The sequence below is a fragment of the Malaclemys terrapin genome, chromosome 9, assembly GCF_027887155.1.
Source record: "Malaclemys terrapin pileata isolate rMalTer1 chromosome 9, rMalTer1.hap1, whole genome shotgun sequence".
NCBI lineage: Eukaryota > Metazoa > Chordata > Testudines > Emydidae > Malaclemys > Malaclemys terrapin.
Genome location: NC_071513.1, coordinates 2,335,466 through 2,352,163, shown reverse-complemented (window position 1 = coordinate 2,352,163; position 16,698 = coordinate 2,335,466). Strand labels below are relative to the sequence as shown.

The window sequence follows — 16,698 nt, the reverse complement described above, 5'->3', positions numbered from 1 at the left end:
AAATGTCCTCTTCTATTACCTTATGTATCAATCTATCACTGCTCCTGCCCATCAGCTGAGATAAACTTGATACATAGGGTGGGATTTTCAATAGCACCTTAGTGACTTAGGAGCAGAAGTTCCATTGATTTATGGTGGACAGCATGAAGTCAACTAGTGATGGAAAACCAGGACAGAACATCCTCCTTCTTTCAAGCCTCTATATCAGGGGGCGGCAACCTTTCAGAAGTGGTGTGCCGAGTCTTCATTTATTCACTCTAATTTAAGGTTTTGCGTGCCAGTCATGCATTTTAATGTTTTTAGAAGGTCTCTTTCTATAACTAAACTATTGTTGTATGTAAAGTAAATAAGGTTTTTAAAATGTTTAAGAAGCTTCATTTAAAATTAAATTAAAATGCAGAGCCCCCCGGACCAGTGACCAGGACCCGGGCAGTGTGAGTGCCACTGAAAATCAGCTCACGTGCCGCCTTCGGCGCACATGCCATAGGTTGCCTACCCCTACTCTATATGCTGAAAGTGCTTGGCATCAATAAACTACGGTCAGAGCAGCGAAGATTAAATAGGGTTAGAAAACAACTCAAGAGTGTGACAGACAAGAAGCCTTTGTGATGAATAGTGAGACTATCAAACAAACCTGAGTCTACAACTTCAGAGACGGGTCTGTCTGCCAGGAAAGCCATATGTCCCAAAACGGAGAATATCGCAAATCCCGCAAACACACTGGTGAGGCAGTTTACTAAACAGACAGCAATGGCATCAGAATAGCAGTTGTTATGGAACTTATTGTAAGAGGAGAGAGCAACCAGGCCCCCCCAGGCCACCGACAGGGAGAAGAATATCTGAGTAGCTGCATCTTTCCAAACCTAAAACAGAAATAATTTGAGGTAGATTATTATATTATTTACCCCGAAATACTTGTTCTAACCCATTAGGTGTGTTCTGTAAGGGGTGCTGCCTTTTAAAAAAAAATAAGGTTATGTGAACTTTAGTAAGAAGTGCCATATATCAATGAACCCGGGGAGTGAAGATTCCTATCCAAAGGGCATGAAGGCTGGTCTTGTGCTTAAGGCACTGGACCAGAACCCAGGAGATCTTGATTCTATTTCTACCTTGGCCATTGACCTCCTGCGTGACCTTGGGCAAAGTCATCTAAATGTTCTGCATCTCAGTTTCCCAATAGGTCAGACCGGTGGGGAAAGTACTTTCCTACTGTGCAGGAGCGAGGAGAGATGTAATTCACTGATGTGTCTGGGAGGCGCTGAGATATGAACGTCATAGAAACACCAATACAGAAATAAACCAGACAGCATAGGCTGGCAATGGCGGAAGCTCCCACGCACATGGTCCCACCCGTGCTCCTCAGACTGGGACCTGGAAGAACTGCCTCTACTACCGGGGAGGTAGTCCCGGGTTACACCAACAGTTCAGCTGACGTGCACCAGACACCCATCCACTGAGAACCAAACGATACTGGACACCAACCAGCAATAATATCGCACCAGCCATCGCTGTGACAGAGGAGAGATCTGAATGGACAGCTGAGTGTGAAAGGCTCCAAGTGCTGTCCCCAGCAGGGCCGGCTTTAGGACTTGCGGGGCCCGATTCGGCGGTGGTCCAAGTCTTCGGCAGCACTTCGGCGGTGGGGGGTCCTTCACTCGGCTCCGGGTCTTCCACGGCACTGAAGGAAACCCCCCTCCCCCCTGCCGCCGAAATGCCGCCAAAGACCTGGAGTGGACGCCCCGCCGCCGAAGTGCTACCGAAGACCTGGAGCGGACTGCCACCGGGTGAGGAAAAAAAATTTAAAAATTTAAAAGGCACCTAAGACGCAGGGCCCTCTTAGGCGCGGGGCCCGATTCCGGGGAATCGGGGGAATCGGCCTAAAGCCAGCCCTGGTCCCCAGCCCCTGGCCAGCCTTTATTATAGCATGCTAGGAAGAACCACACCTAAGCTTTGGTCTTAAAATAGGAGCTGATGTTGGAGGGAACCTCAGAGAAGATCCATGCTGGGAGCAAGTCTCCTCCCTTGCTCTCCACCCCCTATTCTGCCCTGATCTAACTTCCAGGGCAAGGCATAGTTTTAGGTGACCAATCTAAAATTGAAGCTCAAACACTCACAAAACCTGCAGATAATATGCCTTGAAATTCATGCCAACCAAAGCAGGCAGCCTGTAGCGGGGTGAGCACCCGCTCCAGCCCTGGAGGGGTTAGAAAAGCCCTGCAGAAGGCTAGGGCTGGGCAAGGTAAAACCCTGGCTGATTGGGGGAAGTGGCTGCAGCTGGGGCCATGCCCCCAAACTAAGCCACTGGGCCTTATAAGAAGGCCAGGGAAGGCAGAAGCAGCAGCCTCTCTCTGACTTGAGAGGGAGACAGGCCTGGCTGCTGGGGAACTCACCCAGGGGACCTAGAGGGAGGCAGGGCTGGGGAAAGGCCTAGGCCAGCAACTCCCCAGGCTGCGGGGCCTAGTTCTAGGCCCACCTAGGTATTGGGCTTGCAGAGGGGCAGTCGGAGGGTGGGTAAAGGCAGCCAGTCCAAACCCTTGTTGCCTGTGATGATCGGCTGATAGACTGCAGTCTGCCCCAGGGCGCGGGGGCTAAATAGAGACTGGCAATAGCCACGACTGAGGTGACGTGGGGATAGGGAGTGGGGCTTCCCCTGGGGTGGGGAAACCCAGTAAGACTGTGGGAGGGTTCTGCAGAAGGCAGAACTTGAGATAAGGACACCAGGGTCCTGGGAGGGAGAAGGGGGCCAACAGCAAGTGGATCTCTGGCCTGCAGAGGGCGCTCCTGGGTTGAAGAGCTCATTCCTGAGGACGACCAGCAGGAGGCGCCACAGGGGTGAGTCCAGATCCTCTACACAGCCCTAATACTCACTCTCATGGCGAGAACTTTATCACCGGGCCATAGGGTACATCCATGGCTAGCGAGTAAAGTTACACACGCCAGAAAAGCGGAGGATGGTAACACAGAAACCTCAGCTGTGGTTGTGATAGCAGGCAACCCTATCCAGACCCCTCTTTGTTCAAATGATGCGGCAGACTTGCCCTTTTTCTGGATAAATGGGCTCTAGGTGGGGATAGAGGGTTTCGCTGTAATTGTGGGTTTCTGGAAGACATGATCCAATCTTAGATACTCACTGGAAGGGAGGGATAAGAGGAGTCTGTCTGGTTAAGAAGGAAGCTATTGTATTCTGGAAACCGAGCCACATGGCAGTCTTTATAAACGTTGAGATTGTGTAATTACCAGCTGATCTAAGCAAGCAAATATTTTATGCTTTCAGAACCACCCCGAGCCTCACCTCTGCCTCCATCAGCTTTGTGAAATTGGACTGTGTTCCAATGTAATACTCAATGCCATCTCGAGCGCCTTCCAGGGTGGCACCTCGGACAAGCAGGATAACGAGGACAACATATGGAAAGAGAGCTGTGAAATAAACAACCTGCCGAGAGAAATGGAGGGAGAAGCATGAGGCTTGGGGGAAAATGCTACATAAAAATGACCAGAAAAGGGCCTGAACCAAACCTCTGGATCCAAACAAACCGTTCACTGGATTCATTTCTGGGCTGGAAAAGTCTGGATTCAAGTCTGGACGTGACCATTCCCTGGTTCATCTCTACAAATTACCAGTCTGGATTCATAAACTGTACACGCCAATGGCAAACAAACCTCGTCCAACCTGTCCCAGTGAGCGCCCCAGGACCTGCCCAAGCCAGCTGGCTAGCAGGGGGCTATTTACTAAAAAGGTTGAACAAAACAGTGGGAGCAGATTTAGTTACTGAGCAAAGGGAGTTGTAAGCTCTTTGGGGCAGGGACTTCATTCGTACAGCGCATGGCGCAGCGGGGTCACTGGGGCTCCTAGGTGCTACCACAGTACAAATAAACAAACAACTCTGGAGGTGGCGCTCCCTGCAGGTTTCACTGTCATTTACCTCTCTAACTGAGGCAGATTAGCTGGTTATGCCTTGCCATAGCATTGCATCATGCTGTGGCCTTGCACCACAACACACTGGCTGCACTGGCTCCAAGAGCCGCTTTCTAATTGCCCAGGGGACACTCCCGTTCTGATGCTGGGAGAGACGGGCTATAGGCCAAAACCCAGAGCCAGTGCCTAGCACCCCGAAGAGGAGGAAGGAACTAGAGGCTGGAATGGAAGCCGGTATGGCCCAAAGAGACGGGAGACGGGGACAGAAATTGTGTTGCGGAGACGAGTGAGAGGCAGAGAAAAGTGATGGGGAAGCAAGGAGAGAAGGAGACAGACATGGGAGGAAGGGAAAGAAAATCAAGTTTGCTAGTTGCAGGGAGACAGCGATCCAGGTGAGAAGACAGAGACAGATATGGCGGGGGGGGGGGAACTGAGCAAGGAACTGGAGGAGCCAGGGAGAAGGAGAAACCTATGGGAGCAAAGAAAGAAGAATGAGAGAAGAACGGGGAGTCAAGAAGCCAGACCAGGGGGCCGGGCCTCTCGTAGGAAAATGAGTAACAGTCGCCCCCGACTGAAAGCCTCTTTAGCCCCAGCGGATCCTCCGTCACTCCTGGCCTGGGGAGAGGGGGATTTTCAGGCTGGTTGTGGAGCCTGGCTGGATGGGAGGACTTGGGGTTATGAATGAAAGATCCGTGTGCACTGCTCAGAGGTGCGGCTGCAGCAGGCCCCAAGCCAGCTTTCCGCCAGCCTGCTCGAATAACACTGGCAGAGAGGCCGTGGCAGGCCGGGCTAGCCGCTTGCGTACACCCCCATGGTCGGGGTGGGCTTGTACAGCCCAGGCTGCTCTGGCTTCCCTGCTAGTGTTACCGGAGCCAGCATCTCCGGTGCTGCAGTCACTCCTCTGACTATGGTATAGACATCCCCTGAGCACCAACGAGGCCAACCCAGCAGACGTTGCCCCTCTGGCTGCAGCACGGCTGCGCGGTGACGTCTCTCTGTCCAGCTGAGCTGCAGGGCCTGGACTGACTTACGAACTCAGAGCCTGGGGGCTGTCACCTGACTTCAGTGGGCCTGAGTCTGAAAAAAAGTCCTCACGCCTAGACCCTGGCTACAGCCTGGAGGGCTCCCGTTGACAGAGACAGGAGTTTACAGTGCAGCAGGAAGCGGCGTGTGCATATTTGTCCGCAGGATCGGGCCCATGCTTTCAGGCTAAACATAGGTAATCTGTAAGTATCACAGGCATGTGCATATTGTGTGTGTGTGTGCGCGAGGGCAGTGTGTGTGTGTGTGTGTGTGCGCGAGTGCAGTGTGTGTGTGTGTGTGCGCCAGTGCAGTGTGTGCGTGCGTGCGCGAGTGCAGTGTGTGTGTGTGTGCGTGTGTGTGTGCGCACGTGCAGTGTGTGTGTGTGTGCGTGCGTGTGCATGCACGTGCAGCGTGTGTGTGCGCGCGCGTGCGTGCATGCTTCACAAGAGACCAGGCTATAACAGGAACTCAACCAACGTCTCTCACGTGATCATAAAAAGCCCCAACAGCATCATTCCTGGTGGGATAAGGGACCATTGAGCTCGGGTCAGGGGGGCAGAATCAGGCGTCATGTGCTTTATACGTGTCGTGTAAAATATGAGCAAGCAGCAGCGGCAAAGTCAGACAGTGCCTGTGTCATGGGCTAGTGAATCAGGGCCTAACCCCACCAGGTGCTGAGCTGGCCTTGAAGTTGGGATCATCTCCCGGCAGGATCAGTCCCAGAAATCTAGCATGGGTTCCTCCCGACTTACCTTTCCTGAAGATTTGATCCCTTTAAATAATGCAGCTCCGACTATCAGCCAGGATAGGAGCAGGCAGAGGGCCAAGTACCAGACAATTTCACCCGTCTCGTCCAGCCCGCTGGAGCGCCGAAGGGCCACTTTACTGAAAGCACAGAACATCGTGATCAGCATCGCGTCGCTTGCACCGGGGCGTGGCAGCTGCTGGCATGAAGAGCCCCACTGATTATCCAGAGCCACCTCTGGAGAGGGGATGCTCATGTCTGTCTAGCTGGTGATGTCACACCCATGCATCAACTTCCATTGGTGCAGAGCCTGTCAGCCCCCCTCCATCCCCGCCTCCTAGCTGGGCTCTTAAATGTGTCCGTTTAAACTTTTAAGCATCTGCTGATTTCAAGCAAGTACTTAAATTCCATTGACTTTCCGGGTAGCAGGCCAGGCTGGGAGTGATGGGAAAGGTGGCTTCTTTGGAGGCTTCAAAGAGAAACCAGTGCTTTCCTCTCACCCCTGCCTTGGATTGACGCTCAGTAGGCGGATAGACACGACTGTGCTGATTTTCAAACGATAACCTTACTGCACAGAGTCAGCTCGGGTTATTAACTAAAAGGATGAGCCCAGCGCTGCCAGGCTGAGAGAAGTTGGAGGAAAACACCTCTCCAACGAACCGGCTACTCTTTCCACTCATTGCCAGTTCAATTACCATTAGACAAATGGAAGTAGGTAGATTCCAATTTAGGGCCAGATTCAGAAAGTGAAGGAGCAAGTGGCCAGTGGGGTAGTACTAGGAGAAAAGCACCTTTGTGTTATGGGCTTTTGTGCAGCTCCAGGTGCCTGGGTGACGGACACCATAGAAAAACCTAAAATAGTGAAGGCAAGAGTGGTTCTGAAAGATCTGTATTGTAACAGCAACAAACTGCGCTACGGTGAGCACTGATTCACTAGTGATACTCTCCCAGGGTGTCTGGAGCCATGCGGCTTCTGGCCCCATGTGAACTGATGGCATGCGAATGCACCCCTGGCAGGGCTTATTACTCTATTAATCATCAGACAGCAGTGAATCATACCCCTAAGTGTGGCGTATGCAGGTGAAACACCTGCACATTATGAACACTTACCTGTCCTGGACAGTGCTCTGTAATGACAGGTATATAAAAGGCAAGTGGACTGGCTGAATATTTTCAACATCCTAATTTGGGATAAAGAACGTGCCTTATGTTCGGGAGTTTAAGGGGAGAAAACTTCCTCAATTTTATTATTTATTTCTTAGTTATACGTTTGTTCTTGTGCTTCTCTGTGACTTGTGTTACATTTGTCACCCCTGATTCAGTATTTAATGTTTTCCGGACACAACTGCTCAGCTTTAGTTAGCAGTCCCATGAGCTTGGCCCAGAGCTGTTTCTAGAAAGTGGTATGAGTTACACCAGGATCAGCAACGTTTGCCATGCGACCCGGGCCAGTTTGTTTACCTGCCACGTTCGCAGGTTCGGCCAATCGTGGCTCCCACTGGCCGCGGTTCGCCGGTCCAGGCCAATGGGGGCTGCAGGAAGCAGCGCAGGCCGAGGGATGTGCTGGCCACCGCTTCCCGCAGCCTCCATTGGCCTGGAGCAGCGAACCACGGCCAGTGGGAGCTGCGATCGGCCGAACCTGCGGACACGGCAGGTAAACAAACCGGCCTGGCCCGCCAGGGGGCTTACCCTGGTGGGCCACGGGCCAAACGTTGCCGATCCCTGAGTTACACAGAGGGTTTCTCCAAGCCCCACACAGCACATACTGATTTTAGCAATATAAAGGTGGTACTGTATACTCACTTCCAGTACTGCTCACTGGGAAGTTGCACTTGTTTATACGCTAAGCTGCCATTGAGACAGGTTAGATTGTTGCTGGTGACATACGAGTAGTTTGTGTGAATGATTATCCCGTTTGGTAAGGTCGTATTGCAATCGCTCACTGAAAGAGAAAGGGTTGTTAATGTTCAGTGGTGAAATTAGAAACAGACGTTGATTACAGTGAGTGCCTTTTTCGTGCTGTTATGGCTTCAGTGTGTATTCTTGTGGTAACTACAAACAGACCCCAGCCACCACTTTCAGATGTGGATTTGGCTCCCGACCCAAACACTCCCAGGTCTGGTGTGTTCAGTTCTGGGAACCTGGCTGGATTAATGTAAAGACAGGAAATGTTCGCCATAATCAGATCTGGGTGCGGTTAAGATTTCCAGCTCTTTGATAATGTAAGGGCCAGATCCAGTATTTCAGTTCACACTTATCTATAGCAATCCCATATCATACTGATGGGAACAGACTGGCATTATTCCTAGTTCTCTTTAAAATGTACGGCAAATCTCTTGGCTACAATTTAAGCCAAACAAGCGTTGATCAATGCATTAAATGCACTATCAGCGAGAGGATTTACTTGACGTGAAACCCTGGTGAAATTGTAGTGCAGAATTTTGGGGCAATTTGTCTGATTTTTATACCAATCCAGCACTCTTTTAATATGGGGTGAAACATTTTTTTTAGTCTTTTAAATGAGAATCTCCTTGAAATGTATAAATGTAAAACTGTTAAATAATATGTCAGAACTGCAGTCTGTGATAAACTATTAAACTTCACTGGGGGATGGGAAATTACCATTTTTAAATCACGCATGCACACAGCCAATCAATAGCCTGGAAATATTATCTAAAGACATGATGAAACATGAAGCCAATGTCCATCCAACACATGATGTTAACAAAGCCACACACATAGGATAAAGGATTTTGGAAGAGCCCCAGGTGAATGCACTAGGTATGCATTTCTGTTGCATTAGGACGGCCATGTCTTTGTCACGAAGCACTAATGAAATTGCAGTGCGGTATTTTGGGTGATTTTACACCAGTCTAGAGATCTGTTATTCTAGGGAAGAAGGAAAGATGGGCAGAAAGGCAGAGAGGAGGAGTCATTCTAGTTCCCAACAGCTCACATGGCCAAATGCTACAGGCAGATAGAAAGAAGATCAGTCCAGGTGTCAACTGGTTGTCAAGGTAAGATTTCCAGTCAGCATCATGGCCAACTAACTGTCCCACTACTGCCCTTTTTCATGTCTTTTGTTTATTACTGGGAAACAGAAGCAATGGAATTATTCCTAGTAATAGTGTGGATTATTTAAAAGTACCGTACCCACAGGTGTTTTGCTGCAATTTTCATCTGCCCACGCAAAGCAGTCCGACCACGGCAGTACACTTTGGAAGGAGGCAAACAGATAGTAGAGGGCATAGGCAATGATAACATTGTAGTAGACCGTCACCAAGGTGGTGATGATGACCATCGTGATTCCCACTCCTAGAAAAGAGAGCAGAAGTTTCATCATCCAACTCAAACACAGTATAAAGAGAATGTCAATCATCAACTTCAGTGAACTCCACATTTCTCTACCCTTCTGCCTGTCTACCAGGAAGTAGGGTGACCTTTGGGATTTACAGGTTGCAGATTGCAATAAATATAAAAAGCCTCAGCATTGCTGAAAAGTTGGCGGGGGAGACACACTACATTTTAATAGCTGTAGGGAATGTCGTCACCCAATCCCAATGCTACATACCTCCTTGAAAATGTAGGGGAGGAAGGGTCAGTGTAATGCAGCAGGAGGACGAAAGTAACTCAGCCAGAGGTTAGGGGAGTACAGGAGTGGGGGGGTGAGGTTCTGTGGCCTGCGAGGTGCAGGAGGTCGGACCAGATAATCACAAGGGTCCCTTCTGGCCTTAAAGTCTACGAGTCTGTAATGTTAGTGTGTGGAGTGGCACAACTGAGGACGAAGATGCTATGGTGAAGAGGGCAGAATAGGAACAGAACAGAATACAACCTCTGCTCCAAGGCAGTCCAAGCCAAAGAGAGGAGACCAGATTGCACTGGTTCAGATACCGAGAGGAGTCCAGTGCTGAAGGGAAAATTTGGACATAGCTGATTTCTATAGGCACGATGCGAAGTCGTGTCACTTCTGTGTGTAAATAAACTAACAGCTTAACCTTACTGATCTTTCTTAGCAGTAAGACTAAGATCATTCAGGCTAATCTATTAGGTTATTTACATCATTTTAAAGATAAATATAAACAACTTGGTGAAGTAAGGGAGAGTCTTCTGCATGCCACATTGAGTTAGGGGGAAACGACACCATGCTAGTCCAAGAGTCCATGTTAGCGTTAAAGAACCAGGCCAGCTCACATACGGGAAGCCCAGTTAGGGAGGGGATGAGATCAGATCCCAGACTACCAGGAAAGAAGGAAACAGTGGCAATAGACTGTGAGCGGAAGAAAGGGGGGATGTACCACATCACTCTCTGCAGCCAATACAAGGAGCAATGAATCTCGTGCTAAAGGGAACCATGTCCAGCTCTTTGCAGCTGAAGAAAGGATTGGTGAAGAAGATAGACAGGAGGGGAAAGGGAGGGTTCATCACTAAAAGAAATTTGTTTAATATAGGAAAATTGGGGTGGAAAATATCGGTGCTAATTAAATGGAAAAGCAGAACACCAGTGGAGAAGAATTACCTTCATTCCTTTTACCCTGGACAGTAACAAACAGAGATGGGCTGAAGCCACAAAATTAGGGACTGGATCCAGATTTTGAATATCCCAAATGGGGGTTTGGATCCAGGGTTTGGGCCAGCCGTGTAGAAAAATCAGAGCCATTTGTGAAGTCTGGGTGAGGTTTTAAACTTTCTGTATCCCTGAAGTTCAATGGATTTTGGTCTGGGTGTCTCGAAATAAAATGAAAGGAAACGTATACAAAACTGGGGCTCATCGCATTGTTTGTAGAGATCTCATTGCGATTGCTAGTTGCATCAGTGAATGAAAGACAGCATCAAATAGTGGTTTGCAAGCACACTGCAGCTTTTCCTTTGTCAAAAGGAACTCTGTGAGTTTGAGGTCAACCTACCAAACCTTTTCTAATGATCTTGGGGAGTATATATGACATACGTGTTTACACACACACACTGCCCTGGCTATTTCCATAGACCCAACTGCCTTTGGGTTGGATCCAGGACCGGCTCCAGGGTTTTTGCCGCCCCAAGCGGCGGGGAAAAAAAAAAAAAAAAAGCCGCGATCGCAATTGCGATCGGCAGCACTCCAGTGGCAGCTCCAACGCGCCACTTTCTTCTTCGGCGGTAATTCGGTGGCAGGTGCTTCCCTCCAAGAGGGACCCACCTCTGAATTGCCGCCGAACAGCCCAACGTGCCGCCTCTTCCCCTTGGCCGCCCCAAGCACCTGCTTGCTGGGCTGGTGCCTGGAGCCGGCCCTGTTTGGATCCATCCTTCTTTTCATCTTGTGCAGATTTTGAAAGCTTGTGTGCAGTGCCTGCTTGTTTCTGGTGAGTTTTGAGGCAGAAACTGGTCAGGAACAGTAAATGCCTGGACATAACCCCTTTTTGTTGTCTACTAATAAACAGGATCAGTAAAGGCAAATAAAGCTAGTAATATGATTAAAAATGTAATGTCCTTATTCCTATCTTAATGCGGCTGGGTGGTCAGGAGGGCATGCAGGCCCAATGATGCCCTCGTTTATGTCCATCCTTGTTGGAGCAGAATGGATGCAAATAAGGGCGGAATTTGCCCCGTGATCCTGATTCCCATATGTGTGGGATGTCTCTGATTGCCCCACAGACCACACTGCTGGAATAGAGGCCCAGGGGCATAGGCGCGTAGGTGCATAAAATGGTTCTTTACACGTGCAAGTGCCGATCTGAGCAGCTAAATGCAGGATTTGCGTGTCTCATGCAGACCCCTATTTAGCATATAGACTGAGAAGACATAGCCAGTAAATGAGAAACAATAAAGTTACATTGACACGCTGGAAAATTGCTGCTTCTGATGTATCACATATAGTGCCTCTCATACAGTACATACTAGCCCTCTGAGTTTGGCCATCCATGAAATGGCATGACACTCCATGTAGAGTCTAATTTACGACACTAGCCAGAAGCATTATGGGGAAATTATTAATCCACTTTTGACTATCAGAGCAACAAAAGAAGATCTATAAATAAAAAAATAATGTCACTGACCTTGTAAAATTGGTAATATTCTCCACACAGAAACTGGCCCCAAACTGGCAAACTGCCCCAGGGAACATTCCAAAAAAAATAAAGGTAAACCAGCTAATGCCAGCATAGTTGTGTAGGGTATTAGAAAGGCACCTGGGGAAAATAAAAAAACCTATTATACCGGCACAATTCGACTCCTTTTTGTATAGCCATATATGCAAATATACCAAAGTGGTTTTTATTTTATACAGAATGTACAGATTGTTTTTTTAAAGGACTGTGTTCTGTAAAATCAAATAGTATTTGCAGAGGAAAGGGGTAATTACTCGTTGGAGGTCTGATCCAGGTTCCAGTAAAGGTAACGTTAGTAACATAAGCATGGCTGTTTTGTAAAATAAAATTCTCATGTATTTACTTCTTTCACAATGATAGATTCTTTAATTGCCTGTTAACTTGTCTATCCAGAGATGTTTGCTTGTGTCACATGTTTTCTTGTCCCTGATATACCTTCAGGCATGACTATGAATTGTGTCTATGGCCACAACTGAAAATATGTTTCACGGGAAAAGATCAGTAGGCCAGAAAGATGCTGAGGTGGCTCGATCTCTGAATAACTTATTTAAAAGGCTAAGATTCAAGGCACAGTACTAAAGGCCCACCTCAAGGCTGAAACGGTGGGCCTTTCATATTTTGAATAAAAGGGAATAGATGTTCTTGCAAAACATATATATGAAAGTTTTAAAATAGGGTTACCATATTTCAGCAAGCAAAAAAGAGGACGGGAGGAGCCCCGCCCTAGCCCCGCCCCTGCCCCTCCCACTTCCCGCCCCCCCAGAACCCCCAACCCTCCCCCCGTTCCTTGTCCCCTGACTGCCCCCTCCTGGGACCCCTGCCCCTAACTGCCCCCCAGGACTCCACTCCTTATCTAAGCTTCCCTGCCTCTTGTCCCCTGACTGCCCCAACCCTTATCCACACCCCTACCCCCAGACAGACCCCTGGGACTCCCACGCCCCATCCAACCACTCCCCACCCCCTGACAGCCCCCCCCAGAACTCCCAACCCATCTAAACCCCTCTGCTCCCTGTCCCCTGACTGCTCTGATCCCTCTCCGCACGCCTGCCCCCTGACAGCTCCCCCCCAGAACTCTCAGCCCCCCACCCCGCTCCTTGTCCCCTGACTGCCCCCTCCTGGGACCCCTGTTCTTAACTGCCCTCCAGAACCCCACCCCCTACCTAAGACTCCCTGTTCCTTGTCCCCTAACTGCCCCCTCCTAAGACCCCCCCAACTGCCCCCCAGGACCCTACCCCCTACCTGTACCCTGACTGCCCAAAACTTTCTCCACTCCCCCCAAAAAGCCCCCCCCCCGTTTCTTGACTGCCCCCACCAGAACCTCCCTGCCCCTTCTCCTGCCCCCTGGCCCCCTTACCCTGCTGCTCAGAACAGCTCTGTGCGAGCCGGACACATGGCTGCGCTCCCCAGCACAACAAAACCCGGTCCCTGGCCCTGCACAACAAAACCCGGTCCCTGGCCCTGCACAGTGCTGCCGGACCGGGCTGCAGGGGAGAGCTGCCCTTGTATCAGCACAAAGTGCTCTCGCTCCCGTTTTGCTACGCTGCATGGCAGAAACCGCTCCCAGTTGCAAAAGGGGAGGGCTGCACTTTGTGCTGAGACACTTGCTCAGAATGCAGGGCGGATCCGGCTCCTCTACAGCTGCTCCGGAGTCCAGCCCGGGACTTTCCTGCAGCCCTCCCAGCCGCTCGGTCTGCTCTGCCGGGGGAGGGGGGAAATCCCGGACATTGTGAGTGCTTTACAAATTCCCCCTGGACGCTATTTTTAGTACAAAAAGGAGGACATGTCCGGGTGAATCCGGACGAATGGTAACCCTATTTAAAATTATCTAGCTTCCCCCACCGGCTTTTTACTTTCAGTAATTGCTCACAGGAACACTGTAATGTACACCTCAGCCCAAGATTTAGATTTTGTCATTTAAAAATAAACATTTTATAAAACCAACTATTAATAAAAATTTAATTTGAACTTTAATGATTTAAGCAAAATAAAATGTGCACCACATTGCACTCACAAATCAGGTCCTTAGACTTCCACATTACGTCAGTTCCACCTGCAAATCAATGTAGGCTCAAAACTGCATCCATGGTTATTTGCACCTTGGATTTTCACACACACATAGAAAGGCTGAATGATCAAAGACCTGACCTCAGCTCTTTTCTATTTCTATAGGTACCAAGCAAATGTACAGTGCTATATAAATACTGATGGTTAGAATCTGCTGTGTGCACTCCCTTGCCTGGGGCGGCTCAGCATGAGTCAGATACTACCCCTATGAGTAAAAATAGCTCCATCTGGTCCATCATATAAACAACAGTAATTCAAAACTAACCTTTAACACTAATTTTAGACACTGCACAATGCCTCTAACTGCTTCTCCTCTGCAGCGCTGCCTCATGCTGCCACAGGCACCGAGAGCACCGAGCCACCCTGCTGGGCTCTGCAACTTAGAACTGACGAATTTTTATGGCACAACTTTTCTTTTGTGAAAATAAGGATAAAAAACTGTCCAACACTTACTGCTCTTGTCAGGAAGACAGAGACGATATCTGGCTGTGTATACTCTTGATTTTGTTTGCATTCTACGGTAGCTTATGCTTTTACATTTAAAACAGAAATGAACAGTTTCTTCTTTGTACTGAGTGGTGATTTGCACTCACTGTTAGAATGGCTAGAACATGGAAACGTTTGTAATTTGTTTCATATGGCTGACTTCTTTCTGATACGGAGCCTCAGCTGGCCCTTTGCATGAATGCTTTCCGAAATTCCATGTTAAACGGGGGTCAGGGACATCGGTGCTGGAAATAGGGGCGTTGGGGGTGCTGCCACAGCCCCTGGTTTGCAGTGGTTTCCATCATATCCAGGGTTTACGGTTTGGTTCAATGGCTCTCAGCCCCCACATTATACACATTGTTCCAGCACCTCTCATTACTGAGATCTATTGTACTATGAGAAGGACCAGCATTTCATATTTGCTATAGTGCATAAGTGTGAGAGAGAAACAGCCCCCGGTAAGAGAGCTGATATTCATGCATGTGCAGCTGTTCATCTACTTTTTCTCTTCACCCACAGAGGGGTTTAAGATAAACTAGGGACCCAGTTTGGCAAGATATTTAAGCACATGCTTAACCTTAAGCATGTAGTAACCCCACTGAATTCAAGCAAACGACTCATGTTTAAAGCTAAGCAAATGCACACATGCCTTGCTGAAGGCACCTGGCCTTACAGGCAGAAGGATACAAAAAATAGTCCCAATAAAATATTTTTAAATTCTAAAATATTCCTCAACTAGCTGTTTTGTTCCATATACAAAAAGCCATGACAGTGCAGTGTGACATACTGATTTTATTCACATTCGTTCGGGACTAGAATTCCGCTTCATCACTCATGAGTAATGCAACCAGGCCAAACACATGCCAATAAAAGATGTATGCCAAGAATGCCACTGTGTATTCCATATATCCATACTCAAATGTCTGTATGTAAAATTGCATAATCTGGCTGTGTTGCACTTACAATATAAACACCCATTGACCTTAAATGGGAGTTGGACTAGGCCCTAAGGCACTTAGCTAAACACCTGCTTTTCCCACCTGAAATAGAAACTCAGACCTCCACAGATCACAGGACAGGCCAAAGTTTGTCTATCCTGCCTCTGCATTCAGCGAAGTGATTCACCAGAGATTTGTCAGGTAAAGCCAGTCACGTGGTTCTGTCAAGGCACCCATGGAATGTAACCTCGTAATGAATAGATTAGAGACCTTTATCCTTAGTCTTTGTTTGGGGTAAACTATTTTTAATCCAGGTAAAAAAGGGGATGCCACTTTAAAATAGGCCCTTTAAAATAAATAGGCATTGAGCATCATTTAGTGTGGGACGGTTTCTAATTGGAGTGCAGCATTGTGAAGTATAGATAAGTGTAACCTTCAACATTTACATCAGAAACAGCCATTAACAACGAACAGAATAGGCTCTACGTCAGGGGTGCTCAAACTTCACTGCACCACGACCCCCTTCTGAGACCAAAAATTATTACTCGACCCCGGGGGGGGGGGAGGGGGGAGGGACCGAAGCCCGCGCCCACTGCCTTGGGTGGAGTGCGGGGAGGGGGGAGTCAAAGCCAAAGCCCAAGGGCTTCAGCCCCAAACAAGGGGCCTGTAACCCGAGCCCTGCCACCCAGGCCTGAAACTCCCGGGCTTCGGCTCCAGCAAGACTAAGCCAGCCCTGGTGATCCCATTAAAACAGGGTCACAACCCACTTTGGGGTCCCGACCCACAGTTTGAGAAACCCACAGTGTCATTTATTTCAGGTCACATCACAATTACTTTTCTCTGTGTTCTTCGGTCTAATGATTTCAGCTTTAAAGCCTGTCCTGCAACTCTTACTCACATAAGTAACCCTCTCTCAGATGACTAGTCCTATTACACTGACAATAGTGAAGCGGGGGTGTCTCCAGGCCCCAGGCCAGCAAGGCACTTAGGTAGGTGGAGAAGCACATGAGCAGTCAAACTAACTTGTAGTCTCACACCCCAACCTCCTGCCCCATGCCTGATCCCCCTCCTACCTTCTGAACCCCTTGGTCCCAGCCCAGAGCAGCCTTCTGCACCCCTCATTCCCAGCTCCACCCCAGAGTCCGCACCCCCCAGCTGGAACCCTCACCCCCCCCATGCACACACACCCTGCCCCAATCCAGAGCCCCCTCTTGCACCCCGAACTCCTCATTTCTAGCCCCACCCCAGAGCCCTTCCCCCTCCTGCACTCCCACCCCCAATTTCATGAGCATTCATGGCCTGCCATACAATTTCCATGCCCAGATGTGGCCCTCGGGCTAAAAAGTTTGCCCACCCCGGTACAGTGCTTAGATTATCCACAGATACAAAGTTTGTTTAAAAACACATAAAGTACATATAGTACATAATCTGTGAGAACCCAAATGT

The 16,698-nt window shown here is 48.9% G+C and overlaps 1 protein-coding gene across 1 annotated transcript in view; it reads right to left on the bottom strand.

The window, feature by feature from the left end:
- SLC6A14 (solute carrier family 6 member 14) overlaps nt 1–16,698 on the bottom strand; it is a 28,525-nt gene that overhangs the window by 10,454 nt on the left and 1,373 nt on the right. Inside the window, exons 3-8 of the mRNA XM_054040438.1 lie at nt 11,714–11,845; nt 8,838–8,999; nt 7,488–7,626; nt 5,692–5,824; nt 3,293–3,433; nt 635–863 (exon numbers count right to left, since the gene is read on the bottom strand). Of these exons, the coding sequence (XP_053896413.1) occupies nt 635–863; nt 3,293–3,433; nt 5,692–5,824; nt 7,488–7,626; nt 8,838–8,999; nt 11,714–11,845 (936 nt within the window). The remainder of the gene's footprint in view (nt 1–634; nt 864–3,292; nt 3,434–5,691; nt 5,825–7,487; nt 7,627–8,837; nt 9,000–11,713; nt 11,846–16,698) is intronic.